Source organism: Theropithecus gelada, chromosome 4 (assembly GCF_003255815.1).
Source record: "Theropithecus gelada isolate Dixy chromosome 4, Tgel_1.0, whole genome shotgun sequence".
NCBI classification, from domain to species: Eukaryota; Metazoa; Chordata; class Mammalia; order Primates; family Cercopithecidae; genus Theropithecus; species Theropithecus gelada.
Window position 1 is genome coordinate 34316608 of NC_037671.1, and position 25354 is coordinate 34341961.

At 48.8% G+C, this 25354-nt stretch overlaps 1 protein-coding gene across 1 annotated transcript; it reads right to left on the minus strand.

The window, feature by feature from the left end:
• Positions 1 to 21429: 21429 nt before the first annotated feature.
• On the minus strand, positions 21430 to 25182 carry NEU1 (neuraminidase 1). Its single transcript, XM_025381392.1, has 6 exons — positions 24867 to 25182; positions 24254 to 24446; positions 23443 to 23705; positions 22694 to 22876; positions 22297 to 22519; positions 21430 to 22200 (listed from the first exon to the last, which is right to left on the minus strand). The coding sequence occupies exons 1-6, from the start codon at positions 25026 to 25028 to the stop codon at positions 21974 to 21976; spliced, it is 1251 nt and encodes a 416-aa protein (XP_025237177.1). The 5' UTR covers positions 25029 to 25182; the 3' UTR covers positions 21430 to 21973.
• Positions 25183 to 25354: the final 172 nt, after the last annotated feature.

The following is a 25354-nucleotide window of genomic DNA, read 5'->3' on the forward strand; positions in this document are numbered from 1 at the left end:
TCAGCCGTCTCAAAAAAAAAAAAAGATTAAGGGAAGTGAAAGGTGAAGCCCTGTGAGTTAATGCTAAGAGTTAGGCTGTACCCCACCTTAACCCTAATATTAGAGATTCTTGGTTGGGTGACATAGTATTATGTATAATACACTAGACTTTTGACAATCATTTGAGATTTTTTTTTTTTTTTTTTTTTTTTGGTGGAGGGGAGGTGGAGTTTCGCCCTCCTACCAGGCTGGAGTGCAATGGTAAAATCTCGCCTCACTGTAACCTCTGCATCTTGAGTTCAAGTGATTCTCCTGCCTCAGAACCTCCTGAGTAGCTGGAATTACAGGCACCTGCCACCTCCCCCAACTATTTTTTGTATTTTTAGTAGAAGCAAGGTTTCACCATATTGGCCAGGCTGGTCTTAAACTGATCTCAGGTGATCCACCCACCTTAAACCATCCGCCTGCCTCAGCCTCCCAAAGTGTTGGGATTATAGGCGTGAGCCACTGAGCCTGGCCAAATTTTAGCTTTTTTATTTTATTTTATTTTTATTTTTATTTTTATTTTTTTTGAGACGGAGTCTCACTGTGTCTCCCAGGCTGGAGTGCAGTGGCGCGATCTCGGCTCACTGCAAGCTCCGCCCCCCGGGTTCACGCCATTCTCCCGCCTCAGCCTCCCAAGTAGCTGGGACTACAGGCGCCCGCTACCGCGCCCGGCTAGTTTTTTGTATTTTTAGTAGAGACGGGGTTTCACCATGTTAGCCAGGATAGTCTCGATCTCCTGACCTTGTGATCCACCCGCCTTGGCCTCCCAAAGTGCTGGGATTACAGGCTTGAGCCACCGCGCCCGGCCATTTTAGCTTTTTTAATGATTGTAAAGTATCTACACGGCTACCTAATTAGCCACCTTTTTTTTTTTTTTTTTTTTTTTTTGGAGACAGTTACACCCTGTTAGCTGGGCTGGAATATAGTGGTGCAATTTCGGCTCGCTGCAGCCTGTCCCTCCTGGGTTCAAGTGGTTTTCGTGCCTCAGCGTTCCCAGTAGCTGGGGCTACAGCTGCACACCTTATTTTAAAGAGATGGGGGTTTCACCATATTGACCAGGGTGGTTTTGAACTCCTGACCTCAAGTAATGTGCCCAGCCAGAACATTACCAATAACTTTGAAGCAAACCTGTGTGATTCAGTTTCACTTTTTCTTCCTACTTGGAGAATTAACTGGGTATATCATCCTCTGGCTTTTCTTAGTTTTACTGAGTGCATTCCTAAACAATGTATCATTTTAATTTTGTGTATCTTTTGAACTTTATAAAAATTGAATGATCCACCAGACACAGGAGACAACATTTTTCTTTTTTGTTTTTTTGGGATGGTGTCTCGCTCTGTTGCCCAGGCTGGAGTGCAGTGGCGCGATCTCGACTCACTGCAACCTCTGCCTCCCAGGTTCATGCCATTCTTCTGCCTCAGCCTCCTGAGTAGCTGGGACTACAGGCACCCGCCACCGCGCCCAGCTAACTTTTTGTATTAGTAGAGATGGGGGTTTCACTGTGTTGGCCAGACTGGTCTCGAACTCCTCACCTTGTGATTTGTCCACCTCAGACTCCCAAAGTGCTGGCATTACAAGCATGAGCCACCGTGCCTGGCTCATTTTTTATTTTTCAAAAAGAATAGTTCTTCACGTGTTCTACCGCAACTTTTTTTTTTGGTGGAGGGGACAGAGTCTTGCTCTGTTGCCAGGGTGGAGTGCAGTGGCGTGATCTCAGCTCACCGCAACCTCCACCTCCCAGGTTCAAGCGATTATCCTGCCTCAGCTTCCCGAGTAGCTGGGAACACAGGTGTGCACGACCACACCCAGCTAATTTTTGTATTTTTACTAGAGATGCGGTTTCACCATGTTGGCCAGGATGGTCTCCATCTCCTGACCTCACCATCCGCCTGCCTCGGCCTTCCAAAATGCTGGGATTACAGGTGTGAGCCACCACGCTTGGCTTTATTTATTTATTTTTGAGACGTAGTTTTGTTCTTGTTGCCCAGGCTGGAGTGTGATGGCACGATCTCGGCTCACCGCAACCTCTGCCTCCTGGGTTCAAGCAATTCTCCTGCCTCAGCCTCCCAAGCAGCTGGGATTATGTGCCACCATGCCCAGCTAATTTTTAGTAGAGACAGGGTTTCTCCATGTTGGTTAGGCTGGTCTCCCGAACTCAGGTGATCCGCCAGCCTTGGTGTCTGAAAGTGAGTGCTAGGATTCTAGGCCAGAGCCACCATGCCTGGCCTGCAACTTTTTTTGTTGTTCATGTATTTTCCTATAGTTCATTTGGAGTCCACCCTTCCAGACACATCTGTGGACATTAAAAAACTTCAGGGTCTGGCATGGTGGCTCATGCCTGTAATCGCAGCTGAGGCAGACTGATCACCTGAGGTCAGGGGTTTGGGATGAACGTGGCCAACATGGTGAAACCCCATCTCTATTAAAAAAAAAAAAATACAAAAAAGGGGCCGGGCTCCCGCCTGTAATCCCAGCACTTTGGGAGGCCAAGGTGGGTGGATCACGAGGTCAGGAGTTGGAGACCATCCAGGCCAATACGGTGAAACCCCGTACCTAATAAAAATGTGAAAATTAGCCAGCTGTGGTGGCGTGTGTCTATAGTCCCAGGTACTGGGGAGGCTGAGGCAGGAGAATTGCTTGAACCTGGGGGGTGGAGGTAGCAGTGAGCCGATATCGTGCCACTGCACTCCAGCCTGGGCAACAAGAGGGGGAGACTTCATCCTAAAAAAAAAAAAAAAAGACTTCCGGCTGGGTGAGATGGCTCATGCCTGTAATCCTAGCACTTTGGGAAGCTGAGGTGAGCAAATCACATGAGGTCAGGAGTTCAAGATCAGCCTGGCCAACATGGTGAAACTCCGTCTCCCCTAAAAATACAAAAATCTAGCAAAGCATGGTAGCATGTGTCTAATCTCAGCTGCTGAACTACAGAGGCTGAGTCAGGAGAATTGCTTGAACCCAGGAGGCAGAGGTTGCAGTGAGCCAAGGTTGTGCCACTGCACTCCAGCCTGGGTGACAAAGCGAGACTCCATCTCAGAAAGAAAAAAAAACCTTCGGAATGTATTTTTATAAGCTGATGGGTATGTCTGGGTAGTATATATCAGGAGTTCTATTTGTATGACACTTGACTGTTTAAAATGACAGTATCACAGAGGAAGTATAAGGGACTGGTCAAGATTCAGGAGCCTAGCCTGGCGTGGTGCCTCACACCTATATCCCAGCACTTTGGGAGGCTGAGGCAGGTGGATGACTTGAGGCCGGGAGTTTGAGACCAGCCTGGCCAACATGACGAAACCCTGCCTGTACAGAAAATACAACTAGGGCCGGGTGTGGTGGCTCACGCCTGTAATCCCAGCACTTTGGGAGGCCAAGGCGGGTGGATCACCTAAGGTCAGGAGTTCAAGACCAGCCTGGCCAACATGGCGAAACCCTGTCTCTACTAAAAATACAAAAAAAAAAAAAAAAAAAAAATTAGCCAGGTGTGGTGGCATGCGCCTGTAATCCCAACTACTCGGGAGGCTGATGGCAGGAGAATCACCTGAAGCTGGCAGGCAGAGGTTGCAGTGAGCTGAGATCGTGCCATTACACTCCAGCCTGGGCAACAAGAATGAAACTACATCTCAAAATATATACATACATACATACATACATACAGTTAACCAGGCATGGTGGCATGCACCTGTAATCCCAGCTACTCAGGAGGCTGAGGCGTGAGAATCACTTGAACCTGAGAGGTGGAGGCTGCAGTGAACCAAGATGGTACCACTACACTCTAGCCTGGGTGACAGAGTGAGATTGTTTCAAAAAGATTCAGGAGCCAGACTGAACACTTACTGCTAGGTTAACTTTGGCTAAGTTCCTCAGTCATTCCCATAACAATTTCCTCGTTTGTAAATAGATAACCTCTTTTTTATTTTTATTTATTTTTTGAGTAGTAGAGATAGGGTTTCACTATGTTGGCCAGGCTGGTTTCAAACTCTTGACTCCAAGTGATCCACCCACCTCCCAAAGTGTTGGGATTATAGATGTAAGCCACTGCACCCGGCGTACCCTCTCTTCTTTTTGAGACAGCGTGTCACTCTGTTGCTCAGGCTTGAGTACAGTGGCAAGATTACAGCTCACTGCAGCCTTGATCTCCTGGGCTCAAGTGATCCTCCCACCTCAGCCTCCCAAGTAGCTGGAACTACAGGTGCTCCATCATGCCCAGCTAATTTTTTTTTTTTTTTTTTTTTTTGAGACGGAGTCTTGCTCTGTCACCCAGGCTGGAGTGCACTGGCACAATCTCAGCTCGCTGCAAGCTCCACCTCTCAGGTTCACGCCATTCTCTTGCCTCGGCCTCCCGAGTAACTGGGACTACAGGCGCCGGCCACCATGCCCGGCTAATTTTTTTGTATTTTAAGTAGAGATGGGGTTTCACCATGTTAGCCAGGATGGTCTCAATCTCCTGACCTTGTGATCTGCCTGCCTCAGCCTCCCAAAGTGCTGGGATTACAGGTGAGTCACTGTGCCTGGCCATGCCCAGCTAATTTTAAAATTTTTTTTTTTTTTTTTTTTTTGAGACGGAGTCTCATTCTGTCACCCAGGCTGGAGTGCAGTGGCCGGATCTCAGCTCACTGCAAGCTCCGCCTCCTGGGTTCACGCCATTCTCCTGCCTCAGCCTCCCGAGTAGCTGGGACTACAGGCGCCCACCACCTCGCCCGGCTAATTTTTTGTATTTTTTAGTAGAGACGGGGTTTCACTGTGTTAGCCAGCATGGTCTCGATCTCCTGACCTGGTGATCCGCCCGTCTCGGCCTCCCAAAGTGCTGGGATTACAGGCTTGAGCCACCGCGCCCGGCCTTAAATTTTTTATACAATGAAGGTTTCACCATATTGCCTGACTGGTGTCTAACTCCTGAACTCAAATGATCTACCTGCTTTGGCCTCCCCACATGCTGAGATTACAGGCTTGAGCCACCAAGCCCGGCCTATCCTGTCTGTAACAAAAAAGATGCCTAGTGCGGTGGCTCACACCTGCAATCCCAGCACTTTGGGAGGCAGCGGTGGGCAGATCTCTTGAACCCAGGAGCTTGAGACCAGTCTGCCTGGGCAACACGGTGAAATCTAGTTCCTACAAAAAAATTTAAAAATTAGCCAGGTGTGCTGGCATGCCTGTGGTTCCACTACTTGGGAGACTGAGGTGGGAGAATTGCTTGAGCCCTGGAATTTGAGGCTGCAGTGAGCCATGATTGTGCCACTGCACTCCGGTCTGGGCAACAGAGTGAGCCTTGTCTCTAAATAAATAAATGAAGAGAGAGAGTCATGCTCTGTTGCCCAGGCCTGACTTGAATTCCTGGGCTCAAGTGATCCTCCTACCTCAGCTTCCTCAGTAGCTGGGGCAACAGGCATATGCCACCACACTCAGCTTTGTTGGTTTCATTTCTTGTCCCCAAGGGTCTCTTCTGCATTCCCCTGCCCTTTGTATGGTCCAAGTCCTCCCCTGTGTGGTGGGTGCCATTCCAGGTTTAGGGTGTAAGACTGAGCTACAGCCATGGTGAAGATGGTCATGTGAACTTCTTTTCCCTCGAAGTGGTGATACTGAAAGACCTCAACCCCAAAATGCTATTTTCCTCATTTCTTTAGGCCCCATTTCCATACCAGGAGTGGAGCAACTTCAGTAATAAACAGTCCTCCTTCCCAGTCCCCCAGGCTGAACTCCCCAGCTTGCAGTTACTCTAATAGAGGCTTTCGTGCTACTTCAGCTGCTGTAGGCAGTGAGCCTCCTAAGGCTTGGCCTCAGCCTGTCTCCCCGCAGAAATGGGAGACAGGAATCCTTGGAATCCTTACCCACTGGCCAGTGTGCTGGCCCTCGAGGTGACACCTCTACCTGCCAGCTGCTTAGGCTAGACCCTGGGAATCTGCCTGACTCCTGTCCTGTTCTCACATGCTACATCTAATTTGTCAGCAAATCATACTGTCTCTACCTTAGAAATGATAGCAGGATCTGTGTCTCCCACCTTTACTGCTGCTCCATCCTGGTGGGAGCCACCACTGGCTTTTACCTAGACAACTGCAGCCGTCTCCTACCTGGTCTCCTGGCTTCCACTTTTGCCCTGTTACAGGCTCTCTCCGCATAGCAGCCGGAAGGTTCCTTCCAAATCAGGAGTCATGTCATGTCTCCCCTCTTCTGAAGATCCTGTAATAGCTGCCATTTTACTCAGAGTAAAAGACTCCATCTTACAAGGGCCACCCAACAGGGTCCTCCCAGTCTAGCTCCATCAACTTTCTGACCTCATCTTCTACACCCGAGGTCAGGTTCAGGACCAGCCTGGCCAACATGATGAAACCCCATCTCTACTCTGCTTCGGCCACACTACAGAAACCCAGGAGCTGCTTGGAGCTCTTTTGTCAGTGTTCAAGGAGTAAAATTTCTATCCATTGGCCAGAGTCAGAGCGGCAGGCTTTGTGGGGTACACCCAAACCTGCACCAGCAACTTATGGATGGAATTTGCATCATTTGGGTTGTGAGGAAATTCTAGAGCCCAGAAATAACCTTAAAAGCTTTTGGGGCCGGGTGCGGTGTCTCATGGCTGTAATTACAACACTTTGGGAGGCCGAAGCAGGTGGATCACTTGAGGCCAGGAGTTTGACACCAACCTGGCCAATATGGCGAAACCCCGTCCCTACTAAAAATACAAAAATTAGCCAAGTGTGGGGATGCACACCTGTAATCTCAGCTACTCTGATGGCTGAGGCATGAAAATTGCTTGAACCCAGGAGGTGGAGGTTGCAGGGAGCTGAGATTGCATCCCTGCACTCCAGCCTGGGCAACAGCGTGAGACTGTCTCAAAAAAAAACCAACAACTAGTAATACGTAATGTTTACATATTAGTAGTATGTAAAATTAACATATGTTTACATACTGGTAGTATGTAAACATTACATACTAGTATGTATACATATGTAATGCGCCTGGCCTCTCATTTCTTATTTTTGGACATCTGAAATATTTCTTAGTATCTTAAGAACATAGCTTGGGGGCTGGGTGTGGTGACTCATGCCTGTAATCCCAGCACTTTGGGAGGCCAAGGTGGGAGGATCACCTGAACCCAGAAGTTCGAGACCCCATCTCTCAAAAAAAATATTGCAAGACCCCATCTCTTAAAAAAAACAAAAGATACACAATAAACAAGATAAACAGCAGACCAACTACAGAATTAGTGAGTTGGAGGAAGAAATAATCCATAATGTGGAGCAGAGAAATCAGAGGTGACATGAAAAGGAAGTTTTGAAACATGAAGGATGGAATGAGATGCTCCAACTCCAGAGTTGCTTTTTTTGTTTGTTTGTTTGTTTTGTTTTTGAGATGGAGTCTTGCTCTGTTGCCCAGGCTGGAGTGCAGTAGCATGATACCAGCTCACTGCAACCTACGCCTCCCAGGTTCAAGCGATGCTCCTGACTCAGCCTCCTGAGTAGTAGGATTACAGGTGTGCATGCGTCACCACATCTGGCTAATTTTTGTATTTTTAGTAGAGATGAGGTTTCACCATGTTGATCAGGTTGGTCTTGAGCTTGTGATTTGCCTGCCTCAGCCTCCCAAAGTGCTGGGGTTACAGGCGTGAGCCACTGTGCCTGTCCTACTTTGTTACGTGGATTTGTTACCTGCAGTCAGAACAGCCACAGAGCCATCATGAGCTCTGCTGCCCAATGGCATACAGGGGTACCTGGCTTTTGGCATCTCAGGTCCATCTGTTAGTTTGTTTATTGTAGTACTTTCTTTTCATTAGCATTCTACTTTCCCATGGTTTTGTTTTTGTGGGGGACGGGGTCTCGCTGTGTTGCCCAGGCTGGAGTGCACTGGCGTCATCTTGGCACACTGCAGCCTTTGCCTCCTGAGCCATCATGCCTGGCGGTTTTTTTTTTTCTTTTTTCTTTTTTCTTTTTTTTTAATTGTTGTGTCATTTTCCAAAGACTATATAAAGAAACAAATTATCCTAAGGGTTAAAGTACCTGCTGACTCTTGAAATGTTAAACTTTATTGCCCCCAGTCAGGTGAACCTCAGGTGGAAGTGGGTCACATTCTAGGCTGGCTGTTGCCTGTCTTAAACTCTAAAGAATGTAGTGAAGATAAAGATGTCAGCTGATAATCCCCAGTTATTTACTGATGGCAGATAATAAACTGGAAGGGGGAGCCTTCTTCAAAGGGCCTTGCAGCATTAGCTGGTACCACCTTGAAACAGGGAGCAAGTCCCATCTCCTGGTGCCACACAGGGAATACCTGTGCTCCACACTGGGTTGATTTCCTCTAAAAGAGGCAGAGGAACTGTCACAAAACAAAAAAAACTTTTAAAAGTTTTGGTCAGGCGTGGTGGCTAATGTCTGTAATCCCAGCACTTTGGGAGGCCAAGGCAGAAGGAGTGCTTGAGTGCAGGAGTTTGAGGCCAGCCTGGGTGGAGACTGCTTCTCTACAAAGTTAAAAAATTAGCTGTAGTCCCAAGCACCTGTAGTCCCAGCTACTTGGGAGGCTGAGATGGAAGGATGGCTTGAGCCCAGAAGGTTGAGGCTACAGAGAGCCATGATTGTGCCACTCACTGCTCTCCAGCCTGTGCGACAGACCAAGACCCTGTCTCTAAAAGGAAGAAAAAAGAAAATTGGCAAACAATGATATTAGCATGTGTATGTACTTATATTTGGTAGGATCATTTCGAAGTATGTTAAAGAGATTATGACATTTTATCCCTTTGTATGTGAGCATGCATCTCCAAAAAATAGGATGTTTATCTGCATATTCACAATACTATTATACCTGAGAAAAGTAAATTTAATTCCCTAATATCACTTAATATTCAGACCAGATACCATGGCTCACACCTGTAGTCCCAGCACTTTGGAAGGCCGAGGTTGGTGGATTGCTTGAGCCCAGGAGTTCAAGACCAGCCTGGGCAACATGGAGAGACCTCATGTCTTCAAAAAAATACAAAAATTAGCAAGCGTGGTGGCACGCGCCTGTGGTTCCAAATACTCGCGAGGCTGAGGTGGGAGGTTTGCTTGAGCCTGGGAGGTCAAGGCTGAAGTGAGCCATGATTGCACCACTGCACTCCAGGCTGGGTGACAGAGTGAGACCCTGTCTTTAAAAGATGTGTGTTGTTTAGCACAGTGGCTCACGCCTGTAATCCCAGCACTTTGGGAGGCCAAGGCGGGTGAATCACGTGAGGTCAGGAGTTCGAGACCTGTCTGGCCAACATGGAGAAACCCCATCTCTACTAAAAATACAAAAATTAGCCGGGTGTGGTGGTGAACACCTGTAATCCCAGCTACTCTTGAGAGTCTGAGGTGGGACAATTACTTGAACCCGGGAGTTGGAGGTTGCAGTGAGCTGAGATCGTGCCACTGTACTCTAGCCTGGGTGACAGAGCGAGGCTCTGTCTCAAAAAAAAAAAAAAAAGTTTAGGCCGGGTACAGTGGCTCACACCTGTAATCCCAGCACTTTGGGAGGCCGAGGTAGGCAGATCACAAGGTCAGGAGTTTGAGACCAGCCTGACCAACATGGTGAAACCCCATCTCTACTAATAATACAAAAATTAGCCAGGTGTGGTGGCATGCACCTGTAGTCCCAGCTACTCGGGAGGCTGAGGCAGGAGAATGGCGTGAACCTGGGAGGCAGAGCTTGCAGTGAGCCGAGATTGCGCCACTGCACTCCAGCCTGGGCGACAGAGCAAGACTCCGTCTTAAAAAAAAAAAAAAGTGTGTGTGTGAATGGGGCTGAGGGGAGAGAGTGAGAGAGTAGAGGAAAAAGTTTAAAACAGTTTGGGGGTTTGGAGAGTTTTTTTGAAACACAGACTCATCAGTCTTTTTATTTTTTCACTCTAATTTTTTTTTAGACAGAGTCTTGCTCTCTTGCCCAGGCTGGAGTACAGTGGTACCATCTTGGCTCACTGCAAGGTCCGCCTCCCGGGTTCGCTCCATTCTCCTGCCTCAGCTTCCCGAGTAGCTGGGACTACAGGCACCCGCCACCACATCCAACTAATTTTTTGTATTTTTAGTAGAGACAGGGTTTCACTGTGTTAGCCAGGATGGTCTGGATCTCCTGACCTTGTGATCCACCCGCCTTGGCCTCCCAAAGTGCTGGGATTACAGGTGTGAGCCACTGTGCCAGGCCTAAAAAAATTTTTTATAAAAGTATCTGACCTAATGTGCTGTGGGTTTCTTGTTTGTTTGTTTTTGAGACAAGGTCTTGCTCTGTCGCCCAGGTTTGAGGGCGGTGGTGTGGTCTTGGTTCACTACAGCCTCTACCTCCTGAGCTTCAAGTGATCCTCCCACCTCAGTCTCCCATGTAGCTGAAACGACAGGTGTGGGCCACTGCCCCAGCTAATTTTTAAATTTTTTGTAGAGCTGAGGTCTTGCCATGTTGTTTCCAGGCTGGTCTCAAACTCCTGGGCTCAAGTGATCTGCCCATCTTGGCCTTCCAAAGTACTGGTACTGGGATTACAGGCATGAGCCACTGCCTCTAGCCACCTTTTTTTTGAGATGGAGTTTTGCTCTTGTCGCCCAGGCTGGAATGCAATGGTGCGGTCTCGGCTCTCTGCAACCTCCACCTCCTGGATTCAAGTGATTCTCCTGCCTCAGCCTCCCGAGTAGATGGGATTACAGGTATGTGCCACCATGCCCAGCTAATTTTGTATTTTTAAACAGATTTTTTTTTTTTTTTTGAGACAGAGTTTCTCTCCGTTGTCCAGGCTGGGGTGCAGTGGCGTGATCTCAGCTCACTTCAGCCTTCCCCTCTTGGGTTCAAGTGATTCTCCTACCTCAGCCTCCTGAGTAGCTGGGATTACAGGCACGTACCACCATGCCTGGCTAATTTTTGTATTTTTCGTAGAGACAGGGGTTTCACTGTGTTGGCTAGGCTGGTCTTGAACTCCTGACCTCAGGTGATCCACCCGCCTCGGCCTCCCAAAATGCTGGGATTACAGGCATGAGCCACCGTGGCTGGCCTCTTTCTTTTCTTTTCTTTTTTTTTTTGAGACAGAGTCTTGCTGTGTCACCAGGCTGGAGTGCAGTGGCGCGATCTTGGCTTACAGCAACCTCTGTCTCCTGGGTTCAAGCGATTCTCCTGCCTCAGCCTCCCGAGTAGTTGAGACTACAGGTGCATGCCACCACACCCAGCTAATTTTTGTATTTTTAGTAGAGACCAGCCTGGTCAACATGGTGAAAACCCATCTCTACTAAAAACACAAAAAATTAGCCAGGTGTGGTGATGGGCACCTATAATTCCAAAGACTCAGGAGGCTGAGGCAGGAGAACCACTTGAACCCGTGATGTGGAGGCTGCAGTGAGTCGAGATCATGCCACTGCACTCCAGCCTGCCTGGGCAACAGAGCAAGATTCTGTCTCAAAAAAAAAAATCCTAAAATATTAGGAAAAGGAAGACCTATACTTCTACTGTGATAATTTGAGTCTGTTGTGTTTTTTTTGTTGTTGTTGAAAAGATGTCCAAGCCCTTGCTTTGATCTTCCTTCCCAATCCTTTCTTGGGCAAAAATTATTAGATGGCTATGGGTGGGCAGGCCTCTAACTCTAGCACTTTGGGAGGCCGAGTGGGTGGGGTGGTTGAGGATCACTTGAGCCCAGGAGTTTAAGACCAGCCTGGGCAACATAGTGGGACCCTGTCTCTACAAAAATAAAAATATTAGCTGGGCTTGGTGGCACGTGCCTGTAGTCCCAGCTACTCAGGAGGCTGAGGTGGGAGGATTGCTTGAACCCAGATGGTCAAGGTTGCAGTGAGCTGTGATCATGCTACTGCACTCCAGCCTGGGTGCCAGAGTAAGACCCTGTCTCAAAAAAATAATAAAAAAAAGTCATTGATTTTTTCCTATTCCTTCCTTGTCATGACTTTTGGTTGGAAGGATTACATTAGCAAAAAGTATCCATGGTCCCTGGTCGCTGGTATTTGCTGTTCAGGTCAGTGTTCATTGTTACTGTCTCTTTCCCTTACTTAAGGGACAGCTGAGAAGACAGAAACAGCCTGAGCTAGTTTGATCTTAAGGAAAGGGGCTGGGAGTGGGGATGGATGTGTGAAGGGAAGGAGGGCCGTGCAAGGTGTAAGGGGATGTTGGGGAAGGGGTTTCTTTTTTTTTTTTTTTTTTTTTTGAGACAGAGTCTCGCTCTGTCGCCCGGGCTGGAGTGCAGTGGCACGATCTTGGCTCACTGCAAGCTCCGCCTCCTGGGTTCACACCATTCTCCTGCCTCAGCCTCCTGAGTAGCTGGGACTACAGGCGCCCGCCACTGCGCCCGGCTAATTTTTTTATTTTTAGTAGAGACGGGGTTTCACCGTCGTCTCGATCTCCTGACCTTGTGATCCGCCCGCCTCGGCCTCCCAAAGTGCTGGGATTACAGGCGTGAGCCACCGCGCCCGGCCGGGGAAGGGGTTTCATGCTAGATTTTGGCTGCTGATCCAGTGGGTACTCACCAGGCTATGATTTGCAAAGTCCACTGTAAAAAGAAAACAAAACTTCAGGTCTCTAAGTTTATGCCAAGGGGGAAGTTAAGCCTTGGAGCCTGAGTCATGTAGCATGTTTGCAATTCTGCTTCTTATAAACTCTCTTCCTCATTGCTCTTGTTCTTTAATGAGACCTCCTTTCCAATCACTGAGCTTTGTTGTAGATTAACTACCTCCTTTATTGTCCCATAACTGACTCAGACCAGATGGCACCCAAGATCCCACGACTATTGCATCTTCAGTGTGGAATGCAAAAAACACCTTTCCCTCTCCCACCAAAAAAAGAAAAAAAATTTTGACTAATCAGATCATTGTAACTATGCAATAAACCTTACTATAAAATGATGTTGGGCCGGGCGCGGTGGCTCAAGCCTGTAATCCCAGCACTTTGGGAGGCCGAGGCGGGTGGATCACGAGGTCAGGAGATCGAGACCATCCTGGCTAACACGGTGAAACCCCGTCTCTACTAAAAATACAAAAAACTAGCCGGGCGTGGTGGCGGGCGCCTGTAGTCCCAGCTACTCGGAGGCTGAGGTGGGAGAATGGCGTGAACCCGGGAGGTGGAGCTTGCAGTGAGCCGAGATCGCGCCACTGCACTCCAGCCTGGGCGACAGAGCGAGACTCCGTCTCAAAAAAAAAAAAAAATGATGTTGAAATTCTGCTAAGCTTCCATAAACTTTATGTCTATATAAATGATCTCAAACTTCTACACTTTCGAACACGGACTTCTATTCTTTGGAATCTGCGCCTCTAAGTGGACCACTTCCTCAACATTTGCACTTGCATAAACTCTTTAAACTAGATTCTAAGCCTGGCACAGTGGTACATGCCTGCAGCCCCAGCTACTCTAGGAGGCTGAGGCAGGAGGATTCCTTGAACCTCGGAGTCTGAATCTAACCTGGTGCAACATAGCAAGACTCCATCTCTAAAACAAAGACAACAACACTAGATTCTCACCTTTTTTGTTTGTTTGTTTGAGAGTCTTGCTCTATCTCCCAGGCTGGAGTGCAGTGGTATGATCTCGGCTCACTGCAACCTCTGCCTCCCGGGTTCAAGCGATTCTCCTTCCTCAGTCTCCTGAATAGCTGGGACTACAGGCATGACCCACCACGCCCAGCTAATTTTTGTATTTTTAGTAGAGACGGGGTTTCATCATGTTGGCCAGGATAGTCCTGAACTCCTGACCTCAGGTGATCCGCCTGCCTTGGCCTCCCAAAGTGCTGGAATTACAGGTGTGAGACACCATAAGCCACAGTGCCTGGCCTAGATTCTGACCTTTTTAATTATTATATTTTAGATTGATACCACTTACCCTGTTTTTTTTTTTTTTTTTTTTTTTTTTTGAGGCAGAGTCACACTCTGTAGCCCAGGCTAGAGTGCAGTGGCACGATCTCAGCTCACTGCAACCTCTGCCTCCCAGGTTCAAGCGATTCTCCTGCCTCAGCCTCCTGAGTAGCTGGGATTGTAGGTGCCTGCCACCACACCTGGCTAATTTTTTGTATTTTTAGTAAAGACACTGTTTCACTGTTTTTGGTATTTTTAGTAGAGATGGAGTTTCACCATGTTGGCCAGACAGGTCTCGAACTCCTGACCTCAAGTGATCCCCTGCCTCAGCCTCCCAAAGTGCTAGGATTACAGGCGTGAGCCACCATGCCCAGTTGACTTGCCCCAATTTTTAAATAACTTATTATTAAAAAAAAATTTCCTTGGCTGGGTGGGATGGCTCACGCCTGTAATCCCAGCACTTTGGGAGGGCAAGGCGGGCAGATTGCCTGAGGTCAGGAGTTCGAGACCAGTCTGGCCAACATGGTGAAACTCCATCTCTACTAAAAATACCAAAAAATTAGCTGGGCATGGTGGTAGGCAACTGTAATCCCAGCTACTTAGGAGGCTGAGGTAGGGGAATTGCTTGAACCAGAGAGTTGGAGGTTGCAGTGAGCCAAGATTGCACCACTGCACTCCAGCCTGGGCAACAGAGGGAGACTCCATCTCAAAAAAATAAATAAATAAATAAATAAATAAAAAATAAAAAAGTTTCCTCACAGAGTAGAGCTAACTCATAAGCAGTGTGCCCACAGTCGACCCACTTTGTCCCATTGGTACAAACAAGCTCTTTCCCCTTTCAGTCTTCTGCCACTTCTCCCAGTCTTTCCTGTGTATGTGTGTGTGTGTTTGTTTGTTTGTTTTTGAAATGTCTTGCTCTGTCGCCCAGGCTGGAGTGCAGTGGCACAATCTCGGCTCACTGCAACCTCCGCCTCCCACGTTCAAGTGATTCTCCTGCCTCAGGTTCCTGAGTAGCTGGGATTACAGGCACGTGCCACCACACCCGGCTAATATTTGTATTTTTAGTAGAGTTGGAGTTTTACCATGTTGGCCAGGCTGGTCTAGAACCCCTGACCTCGGGCCGGGCGCCGTGGCTCAAGCCTGTAATCCCAGCACTTTGGGAGGCCGAGACGGGCGGATCACGAGGTCAGGAGATCGAGACCATCCTGGCTAACACAGTGAAACCCCGTCTCTACTAAAAAATACAAAAAAACTAGCCGGGCGAGGTGGCGGGCGCCTGTAGTCCCAGCTACTTGGGAGGCTGAGGCAGGAGAATGGCGTAAACCCGGGAGGCGGAGCTTGCAGTGAGCTGAGATCCACTGCACTCCAGCCTGGGTGACAGAGCGAGAGCGAGACTCCGTCTCCAAAAAAAAAAAAAAAAAAAAAAGAACCCCTGACCTCATGATCCGCCCGCCTCAGCCTCCCAGAGTGCTGGGATTACAGGCGTGAGCCACTGTGCCTGGCCCTTCCCTGTGTTTTAAAAGAAAAAAATAAGCTGGAGAAAAAAAATTTCTTCAACTATTTCTGCAACCTTGACGTACATATAATTCATTTTAGCTGGAAACTTGCACTTGTTTAAAAGTGCTGACCCTGGTTTTCAAACTTGAACATATTAGAAATCACCCAGAAGGCTTGTTAATGCCAGGTGGCCCCAACGCCAGAGTTTCAGATTCCATGGGTCTGTGAAGGGTGAGGGAGGGAAGGTCAAGCTTTTTTTCTTTTTTGAAGGTTTTTTGTTTTGGTTTGGTTTTTTGGAGATGAGGTCTCACTCCATCACCTAGGTTGGTGTGCAGTAGTGCAATCATAGCTCACTACTGCCTCGAACTCCTGGGGTCAAAGAGATCAAGCCATCCTCCCACGAAGGTAGGACTATAGGTGTGTGTTACCATGCCTGGCTAATTTTTAAGTTCTTTAGACATGGGGCATCACCACGTCGCCCAGGCTGCCCTTGAATTTGGTCATCCTGCCTTGGTCTCCCGAAGTGCTAGCATTACAGATCTGAGCCACCACACGTAGCCAGGAAGGTCGTGTCTCTCTCTCAAGCCTCCCAGCACTTCTGTTTCTATCAGGCAGTAGTTCATGGATCAGACACTCATAGTGTCCTTTCCTCTCTGTCTTCCACTATTTCCGATAAATAAAATTGTCAGCAAAACTTTGTAAAATGTGCTTGCTTTATTTATTTAGAGACAGAGTCCCACTCTGTTACCCAGACTGGGGCACAATCATTGTTTATGCAGCCTTGAACTCCTGGGCTCAAGTGGTCCTCCTGCCTCAGCCTCCTGAGTAGTTTGGACTACAGGCATGCACCACCATGCCCATTTAGTTTTATTTTTTGTGGAGATGGGGTCTCACTATGTTGCCCAGGCTGATCTCAAACTCCTGGCCTCAGGCGATCCTCCCACCTCAGCCTCCCAAAGTACTGAGATTACAGGCATGAGCCACTGTGCCTGGTCGGTTTGTAGTGGTATTAGACATGCAGCTGACATCCCAATTGCTGCAGATGCTGCACTCCATTCTTCCTTGCTTCACCTCTGTTTAGTGATCTGCATTACAAAGGCGAACCCCACAACCACATTACCGATCTTGCTCTACCCCTGCTTCCGACAGGCCCTCTGTGTGTGTGTCCCATGAAGTAACAATGTGGTTTACTGACCAAAGTATTACATCAGTTTACTCTAAAACCACTAATTAAAGGGGAAAATTAAGCATTTATCTTACCTTTCCTATATAAACCATGTTTCAGGGTAATCAGGGTAACCAAATAATCTTGATGAGCCTTTATTTTTTATTTTTTTTTTATTTTTGAGACAAAGTCTTGCTCTGTCACAGCTGGAGTGCAGTGGTGTGATCTCAGCTCCCTGAAAACCTCCACCTTCCTGGCTCAAGTGATTCTTGTGCCTCAGCCTCCCGAGTAGCTGGAACTACAGGCATGTGCCACCATGCCTGGCTAATTTTTGTGTTTGTCTGTTTTTTGAGACTGAGTCTTGCTCTGTCTCCCAGGCTGGAGTGTAATGGCACCATCTTGGCTCACTGCAACCTTCCGCCTCCTGGGTTCAAGCGGTTCTTCTGCCACAGCCTTCCTAGTAGCTGGGATTACAGGTGTCCGCCACCACGCCTGGCTAATTTTTTGTATTTTTAGTAGAGACAGGGTTTCACCATGTTGGCCAGGCTGGTGTCAAACCCCTGACCTCAGGTGATCCACCCATTTCAGCCTCCCAAAGTGCCGGGATTACAGGCATGAGCCACTACACCCGGCCTAATTTTTGTATTTTTTAGTAGAGATGAGGTTTTGCTACGTTGGCCAGGCTGGTCTCGAACTCCTGAGCTCAGATGATCTGCCCACCTCGGCCTCCGAAAGTGCTAGGATTACAGGTATGAGCCACCGCGCCCAGCCAATGAACTTTTTACTGAGGAATTCCAACTAATAAACGAAGAAGAAATAAGAGAATTTTAAAATCACCTTTTTGCAACCCCTCATAGAATAACTGAATCAGACAAAACATCTGTGGATCAAACTGTCAGTTGAAAGGTTGATGGGGAAACTTACAAGAGAGAGGTCAGGCTATGGCTATCTGAACCCACTGCTCAATCACAGCTTGAGTCAGAGAGGGACAAGCAGACAGTGCAGGTACAATAGGAAGCACTTAGGAAGGACTCTTGCTCCTCCAAAATGGAATGTGAATCCAGTCAAACCTTCAGAGGTTTGATAACTAAAATACAAGGGATGGAGGAAGAAATTAAATGACACTGACAAAGCAGAGTGACAAATCCAGAAAGTGGGACATTCTATAGGACAAATAACCCTGTTTCTGCATAGATGGCATTTAAAAAAAGAACAAAAAAGGGAAGAGGAGGTGGACTATTGTAGATTAAGCGATTTAAGAGACATCAAAATGCAATGTGAGTCAAATGTGGTGGCACATGCCTGTAATCCTAGCTATTTGGCTAAGGCAGGAGAGAATGCATGAGTCCAGGAGTTAGAGACCAGCCTGGACAACAGTGAGACCCTGTCTGCACAAAAAGAAAAAGTAAAGCCAATGTGTAGATTCTTTTTGGATCCTGATTCAAACAAATCATCTATAAATACTTTTGAGACATTTGATGTAATTTGGATAATGACGGTATTAGATGATGACACAGAGTTTTTTGGGTCTGCATTGGCATTATGGTTATATAACCAAACATTCATTTTATTATATTTATTTATTTATTTATTTATTTTGAGATGGAGTCTCACTCTGCGTCCAGGCTAGAGTGCAGGGGCACCATCTCGGCTCACTGCAACCTCTGCCTCCTGGACTCATGCAATTCTCCTGCCTCATCCTCCTGAGTAGCTGGGAATACAGGTACCCGCCACCATGCCCAGCTAATTTTTATATTTTTAGTAGAGACAGGGTTTCTGCAATTTTTTTTTAATTTTTATTTTTTAGTAGAGACAGGGTTTTGCCATGTTGGCTAGGCTGGTCTTGAACTCCTGACCTCAGGTGATCCACCTGCCTCGGCCTCCCAAAGTACTGGGATTACAGGCATGAGTCAGGCGCCCGGTCAAAACTTCATTTTAAAGAATGAGATGCATACTTAATAATGTAAGGGAGAATGTCATGAGGTCTGGGATTTGCTTTAAAATACTTCAGCAAAAAAAAGGAAAAGAAAAAAGGAACAGAAGCCAATGTGGCAACATCTTGATAACTGTTGGAACTGGACGTTGGGTACATGGGGTTCATTAAACTATTTTCTCTACTTTTGTGTGTTTTTACAAATGTCTCAACAAAAAAAATAAATATTATGTTACTGATCACAAATTCTGGATAAAATATTACAAAATTATACCATGCCTTGACATATACTGGGATTACTCTGCTGCTTCCATCAGATAGAATAAATTATCCCAACATCTCTTAGAGAAACAGTTAAAAGTAAAACAAACCTCTAACTGCAAATGAATGTGGCCCTCAACCCACAGTCTTTAACTGTCTTTTTTTTTTTTTTTTTGAGACGGAGTCTTGCTCTGTCACCCAGGCTGGAGTGCAGTGCTGGCTGGAGTGCAGTGGTGTGGTCTCAACTCACTGCAACCTCCATCTCTTGGGTTCAAGCGATTCTCCTGCCTCAGCCTCCCAAGTAGCTGGGATTACAGGCACCTGCCACCATGCCTGGCTAGTTTTTGTATTTTTAGTAGAGACGGGGTTTCATGATGATGGCCAGGCTGGTCTGGAACTCCTGACCTCATGATCCGCCCGCCTTGGCTTCCCAAACTGATGGGATTACAGGCGTGAGCCACCACGCCCAGCCTTTTAACTTTCTTAACATCTCATCTAGGCACTGCATTTTCCTTCCACATGGAGGAAAGCAAGGGCTCTCCCACTCACCTGCAGGCTGCCCAGATTCTTTTCATAAGCATCTGCCTGGGGAACATTTTCTTACATAATTTGCCATAGGAAGTGCTCACTTCCCTGTCAGGCTAGCCGGGACTGGATTCCCATCTGTATTTCACACACTTGCACCCTATTTAATGGAGGATAGTATCCTACCCCATGTTAGAAATATAAAACAACATTTTTTTTTTTTCAGACGGAGTCTCACTCTGTCACCGAGGCTGGTGTGCAGTGGTGTCATCTCAGCTCACTGCAACCTCTGCCTCCTGGTTCAAGCGATTCTCCTGCCTCAGTCACCTGAGTAGCTGGGATGATAGGTGCATGCCAACACGCCTGGCAATTTTTGTATTTTTAGTAGAGATGGGATTTCACCATATTGGCCAGGCTGGTCTTGAACTCCTGTCCTTGTGATCCGCCCACCTCGGCCTCCCAAAGTGCTGGGATTATGGGTGTGAGCCACTGCGCTTGGCCGAGTGTGGATTTTAAGACATTTTATAGGCTGAATGCGGTGGCTCAAGCCTATAATCCCAGCACTTTGAGAGAACATGGCCGGCGGATTGCTTGAGCTCAGCAGTTTGAGACCAACCTAGGCAACATAGTGAGACTTTGTCTCTACTAAAAATTAAAAACATCAGCCGGCCGGCACCATGGCTCACACTTGTAATCCCAACACTTTGGGAGGTTGAGGCGGGCGGATCACCTGAGGCCAGGAGTTCCAGACCAGCCTGGCCATCATGGTGAAACCCCGTCTCTACTAAAAATACAAAAATTAGCCGGCCATGGTGGCGGGCACCTGTAATCCCAGCTACTTGGGTGGCTGAGGCAGGAGAATAGTTTGAACCTGGGGGGCAGAGGTTGCAGCGAGCTGAGATTGCGCCATCGTACTCCAGCCTGGGGGACAAGAATGAGTCTTGTCTCAAAAAAAAAATCAGCTGGGGCCGGGCGCGGTGGCTCAAGCCTGTAATCCCAGCACTTTGGGAGGCCGAGATGGGCAGATCACGAGGTCAGGAGATCGAGACCATCCTGGCTAACACGGTGAAACCCCGTCTCTACTAAAAAATACAAAAAACTAGCCAGGCAAGGTGGCGGGCGTCTGTAGTCCCAGCTACTCAGGAGGCTGAGGCAGGACAATGGCGTAAACCTGGGAGGCGGAGTTTGCAGTGAGCTGAGATCTGGCCACTGCACTCCAGCCTGGGCGACAGAGCGAGACTCCGTCTCAAAAAAAAAAAAAAAACAGCTGAAAAAAAAAAAAAAATCAGCTGGGCATGGTGGCACATACCTGTAGTCCCTACTTCCTACTTGGTGGGCTGAGGTGGGAGGATCACTTGAGCCCAGGAGATCGAGGCTTCAGTGAGCCGTGATTGTGCCACTGCACTCCAGCCGGGGTGACAGAGAGATCTTATCTCAAAAATAAAAAACATTGCCAGGCGCGGTGGCTCACGCCTGTAATCCCAACACTTTGGGAGGCTGAGGCGGGTGGATCACAAGGTCAGGAGTTCGAGACCAGCCTGACCAACATGGTGAAACCCTGTCTCTACTAAAAATACAAAAATTAGCTGGGCATGGTGGTAGGTGCCTGTAATCTCAGCTACTCAGGAGGCTGAGGCAGGAGAATCGCTTTAACCCGGGAGGTGGAGGTTGCAGTGGGCCAAGATCGCGCCACTGCACTCCAGCCTGGGTGACAGAGTGAGACTCCATCTCAAAAAAAAAAAAAAAATAATAATATCTTATGGCGCTCCCTTCATACTCATTAAACCTGTGAAGATCAACCTGTTTCTCAGTGATAAGAAGAAATGTAGGCCGGGTGCGGTGGCTCATAGCTGTAACCTCAGCACTTTGGGAAGCTGAGGCATGAGGATTGCTTAAGCACAGGAGTTCCATACCAGCCTGGGCAACATAGCGCAACCTTGTCTCTACTAAAAGTAAACATAAAAAAAATTAACCAGGCATGATGTCACCCACCTGTAGTCCCAACTAATCCAGAGGCTGAGATATGAGGATCACTTGAGCCCAGGAGGTCGAGGCTTCAGTGAGCCGTGATTGTGCAACTGCACTCCAGCCTGGGTGACGACGAGCCCTGTCTCAAAAAAAGCAACAACAAAAAAAGAGGGAATGTCAAAAGGAAAAGAGGATTTGATTTGCCAAAGTCAGATTTTCACAGGCAATACGCACGTCAGCTCTCTCCCCAGAACTCACCCAGGCTCACAAGGATACATGAAGAAAACAGACATGAAGATGTACATTGACAGAACCACAGAGACTCTACAAATATTCATTATCCTTCATTAAAAATTTTAAGTTACAAACATTTTGATTGATAAATAATCAATGGGGGTGGTGCACCTAGTCCTTACTCTGAAACCAAATATCCTGTCATCTGGGGACTTTCACCAGCCCTCTTGAAAGCGGTTATCTTACCCCAACACCAAAGAGGAGGCTCAACCTTCCCCAGTTCCCTGAGTTCACATTGATTCAATTCTACAGCTCACTAGCCCTGCCCAAGACAAGGCCAATCAATGTCCCGGGAGGGAGGGCAGAGAGGGTGGTGGGGCCACACACTTGGCCACATGGGAAGGATGTGGGCAGGACTTTTTTGTGGGAGAAGATGCCTGGCTTTCAGTCCTAAAGGAAGTGATTTCCCCGGTAAAGGGAAGGTGATTTTGCCAAGACTGGAGTCTAAATGAAGATGGAACTGTCTTTCAGACATCTCCAGCAGACCTTCTACAGACCCGTGGTCCTGAACACAGAGTCCTGGGCCTAATACCCCTGTGGCAGTGGCACAGCTCAGAGTGTCCCATAGACACTGATTTTGGCCATGGAGATGCTCTCTGTGTAGTGGTTCCGGCCTTTCTCATACAGGACATAGAGCTGAGGGGCCTGCTCTTCTCCATCCATGGTGCCCTCCAGGGTTGCCAGGGATGAGTAGCCGCTGGGGCCTGGCCATAGCTGGACTGTCTCTTTCCGCCATGAGGTACCATTGCTGAAGCTCCAGCGCAGGGTCAGGTTCACTCCTGGGGAGAGCAGGAGAGTCAGGGAGGGAGGGTCTCCACCCAGGCCTTATCTAGACACAGGGCTCTCCCTGCTGACCCCACCCATGAGGCACTCACGGAACTCTGGATGTGCTGGGTTGGAGAAGAAGACAATGCCGGAGCTGGTGACTACAGCTCCTGCAGCTACTACAGGGTCCACGAGCTCAGGGTCGAAGGTCACATCACGGGGCCTCAGTGTATCACAGGCATCATAGCTACGGAGGACAATCCGGCAGTGGCAGTGGTAGTTGTTCTGGTTTCGGGCATTGATGACGACTGAGCCATCTGGGAGCTCATAGGGCTGAGGGGAGAGGACAGGACCTCAGGGAGGGAACAGGCAAAATGCCCTGTCCCTGAGGGGAGCAAGGGTGTGTGGCACTGAGCTGAGCAGTCAGACCCTGGGTCTGTGTGCGAAATGATGCTCTGGAGGGCAGGGAGGGTCAAATGGGTAGGGAACATCTCATGGACTCCTGACCTGGCATTCATCAGGATTGAAATCATTTTCCCGCTTGGGCTGACCGTAGGGGATGCCGCTGACCCCACTCCCATAGCGCCAGGAGGCACCATGATCATCGCTGAGGAGACAGAAGACTCCGTCCCGCTCCAGCGTCCCATGGCCACACACAATGAGGCGTCCCTTCCGTGGCTCCCGCTGTTTCTGTGGGAAAGGGAACTGGGTGTCACAGAAGGAGACTCTAGAGGCTCAGAGGCAGGGACAGGAAACCCACCACTTCCCAAATGCAATCACATGTATAGTCCCCTTCAGTTCAGCCCTTGTTCACTGAGGGTTCCAGTTGGATCCCATAAACACACACCCTGTTTGAATTAAGAAGCTCTCCCAGGGTGTACAGCTGGACATGTGCACTGGGGGCCCAGCCACAGGGTGCACGAGAGCTTAAGCCCAACCTGTGCTCACCTGCCAAGCTGTGCACCCTGGCAAAGGCTTGTGTCTGTCCAAAGAGGCAGTGCCTTTTTCCACTTTGCATGAGGGTATTGCATGGACTAGCACAGTCCTGTTGACAATGCCAAATGGGAAGCCAATGGCAAAGTTCCCTCTACTCCTGATGGTGTGTTCCTATCAGGCTGCCCTGTCTTTCAAGGAATCCCACCCAAGCCAGAAAATCTGACTTCAGAGAATCTTCCCCTTGGAAAGGAGTCCACTTGGGGGTATCCCTCAGACTCTCCACAAGGCAGCCCCCTCCACCTATCTCCTAGGACAGAGACCTGAATACCAGAGCCCGGTCCAGGGGCAAACACTTCAGTGCCAATATCCAGGGAGAGATTCCGGGGTGTGCTCCAGGAAACACCATCATCCTTGCTCCAAACCAACATGGTAGAGGCCACCTGGCAGCCGGCCTTGTGAGCACAAAGGGAGTAGAAAAGAAATACCACTCCTGTCTCAACATCGCTCACCACCGCCCCAAGGTTCAGCCCATCGGGGACATCCCCGTCATTGACAATGAACGCTGTAGGAGACCATGTGCTGCCTGAAAAAAGTGGAGGAAGAAACCCAGAGTGAGCACTCCACAGGTACCCTTTCTACCACTTCCCATTAATTTCCCACCTCCTGCTAGGGACCCCAGGCCTTCTGACAGCCCCAGGGTGCAATCCAACACTTGCACTATCTATAACTCTTATCCTGTTTTATTTTTCTCCATTGCATTTATCACCTTGCAACACACAAAAAAGTTTACTCGTTTATTATGCTCGTCTGTCTTCTTCCAACAGAATTTAAGTCCTGTGAGGGCAGAGGTTTTTGTTTTGTTCGTGGCTATATTCATTAAACCTAAAATAGTGCCTGGTATAGGTATATAGTAGGTAGCCAATAAATGTTTGCTGAGTGAATGTCCAACTCCTTGGTGATCCCAATTTCCAGATCACTGTCCTAGACACTTGCCCTTGTTAGTTTCTCCCTACCCCTCAGGGACCCAGGCAACCAACCCTCTAAGTTCCCCTATCCTCAGGGCCCTTGGGCCCATTGGGCTGCCTACTAATCCGACCTAGCACCGGCTCTTTCACCCAGGCATCTTTATACCCTGGTCCATGGACCTCCTCAGGGCGATGAACTTGGCCCCCTCATCGGATGAGGACATTTTCCTTGCCTCAGCAAAGGCGAGGAGAGTGCCCCGCGGAGTGGCTGTGATAAGTGGGATGCGGAAAGTGTCCACTGAGCCGATCTGTCTCCCGCTCACCCACAGCAGTTGCTCCATGGTCACCAGCGGCTGCACCTGTCATGGGAGAAGGAAGGGTCAACAAATACAACTTTGTCTTGGGGGTTTTAGGAACTCAGGTTCCGATGGGAGAGGGAGGATCTAATGGGGATCCCGAGTAGGGGCTGGGGTCCCAGAATAAGAAAGAGGAACACGAAGGAGAGTTTGGAGCGAAGCTAGCGGTTCGGAGCAGAGGAGGGTATACGAGAGGAGAAGGAGCCTTCAGGGAGGGATGGGGACCCCAAAAGAGGAAGGGGCTCGAATGAGGAGGAAGACGGGGACCCGAGAGGGAGCGGTCGGAGGAAACGGGGTCTGGGAGAAAGAAAAGGGTCCTGTCGCGGAAAGGCGGTTCAGCCGCCCGCGTCCCGGGGGACACTAGGTGTCGATCACCTGCGTGGTGATCGGGTCGGGGATACGGCTATGTGACGGGTGACTCACCAGACCGAAGTCGTTCTCAGCCCTGGACCAGGAGTCTGCCAGAGACAACAGCAGCAGGAAGATCGTGGCAAACACCCGAACCCTACAGCCTCCCCAGAAGCCCAGAATCCGCGGCCCCCAGCGTCTGCCCCGGAGCGCCGTGCCGGGTCGCTCCCCAGTCATCTCTCCCCGCAACTGCCGTGACTCCAGCAGGTAGACTCCACAGGGTCAAGAGTCAGCTGACCCGGACCCTTTAAAGCGCAGATGTCACCCTTAAGCCCGCCCCCGTCTGGAGGCCCCACCGCGCTTCCAGGACTCTAATTGGTCTTCAAGCAGCACATCTTCTCCCACGTGATCACGCAGCGCCTCGAAGCTTGCCCTTCCGATTGGCCCTCTTGGAGGCCCGGAGCGCGTGACTCGAACGGGAAGCGGACTGGCTGGGGCGAAGAAGGGACCTGCACCATCCGTATTGGGCTTTTTCATTGGCCGCGGCACCAGGACGCGTCACA

What these genes read in the sequence shown, in the direction of transcription:
- NEU1 (XM_025381392.1), bottom strand. Translation starts at nt 25,028, where the DNA reads ATGACTGGGGAGCGACCCGGCACGGCGCTCCGGGGCAGACGCTGGGGG. An exon ending in GACCGGGCTCTGGTATTCAG is followed by an intron (nt 22,877 to 23,442) that starts GTCTCTGTCCTA and finishes CCTTTCCCACAG; the next exon opens with AAACAGCGGGAGCCACGGAA. An exon ending in TCAATCCTGATGAATGCCAG is followed by an intron (nt 22,520 to 22,693) that starts GTCAGGAGTCCA and finishes CTCTCCCCTCAG; the next exon opens with CCCTATGAGCTCCCAGATGG.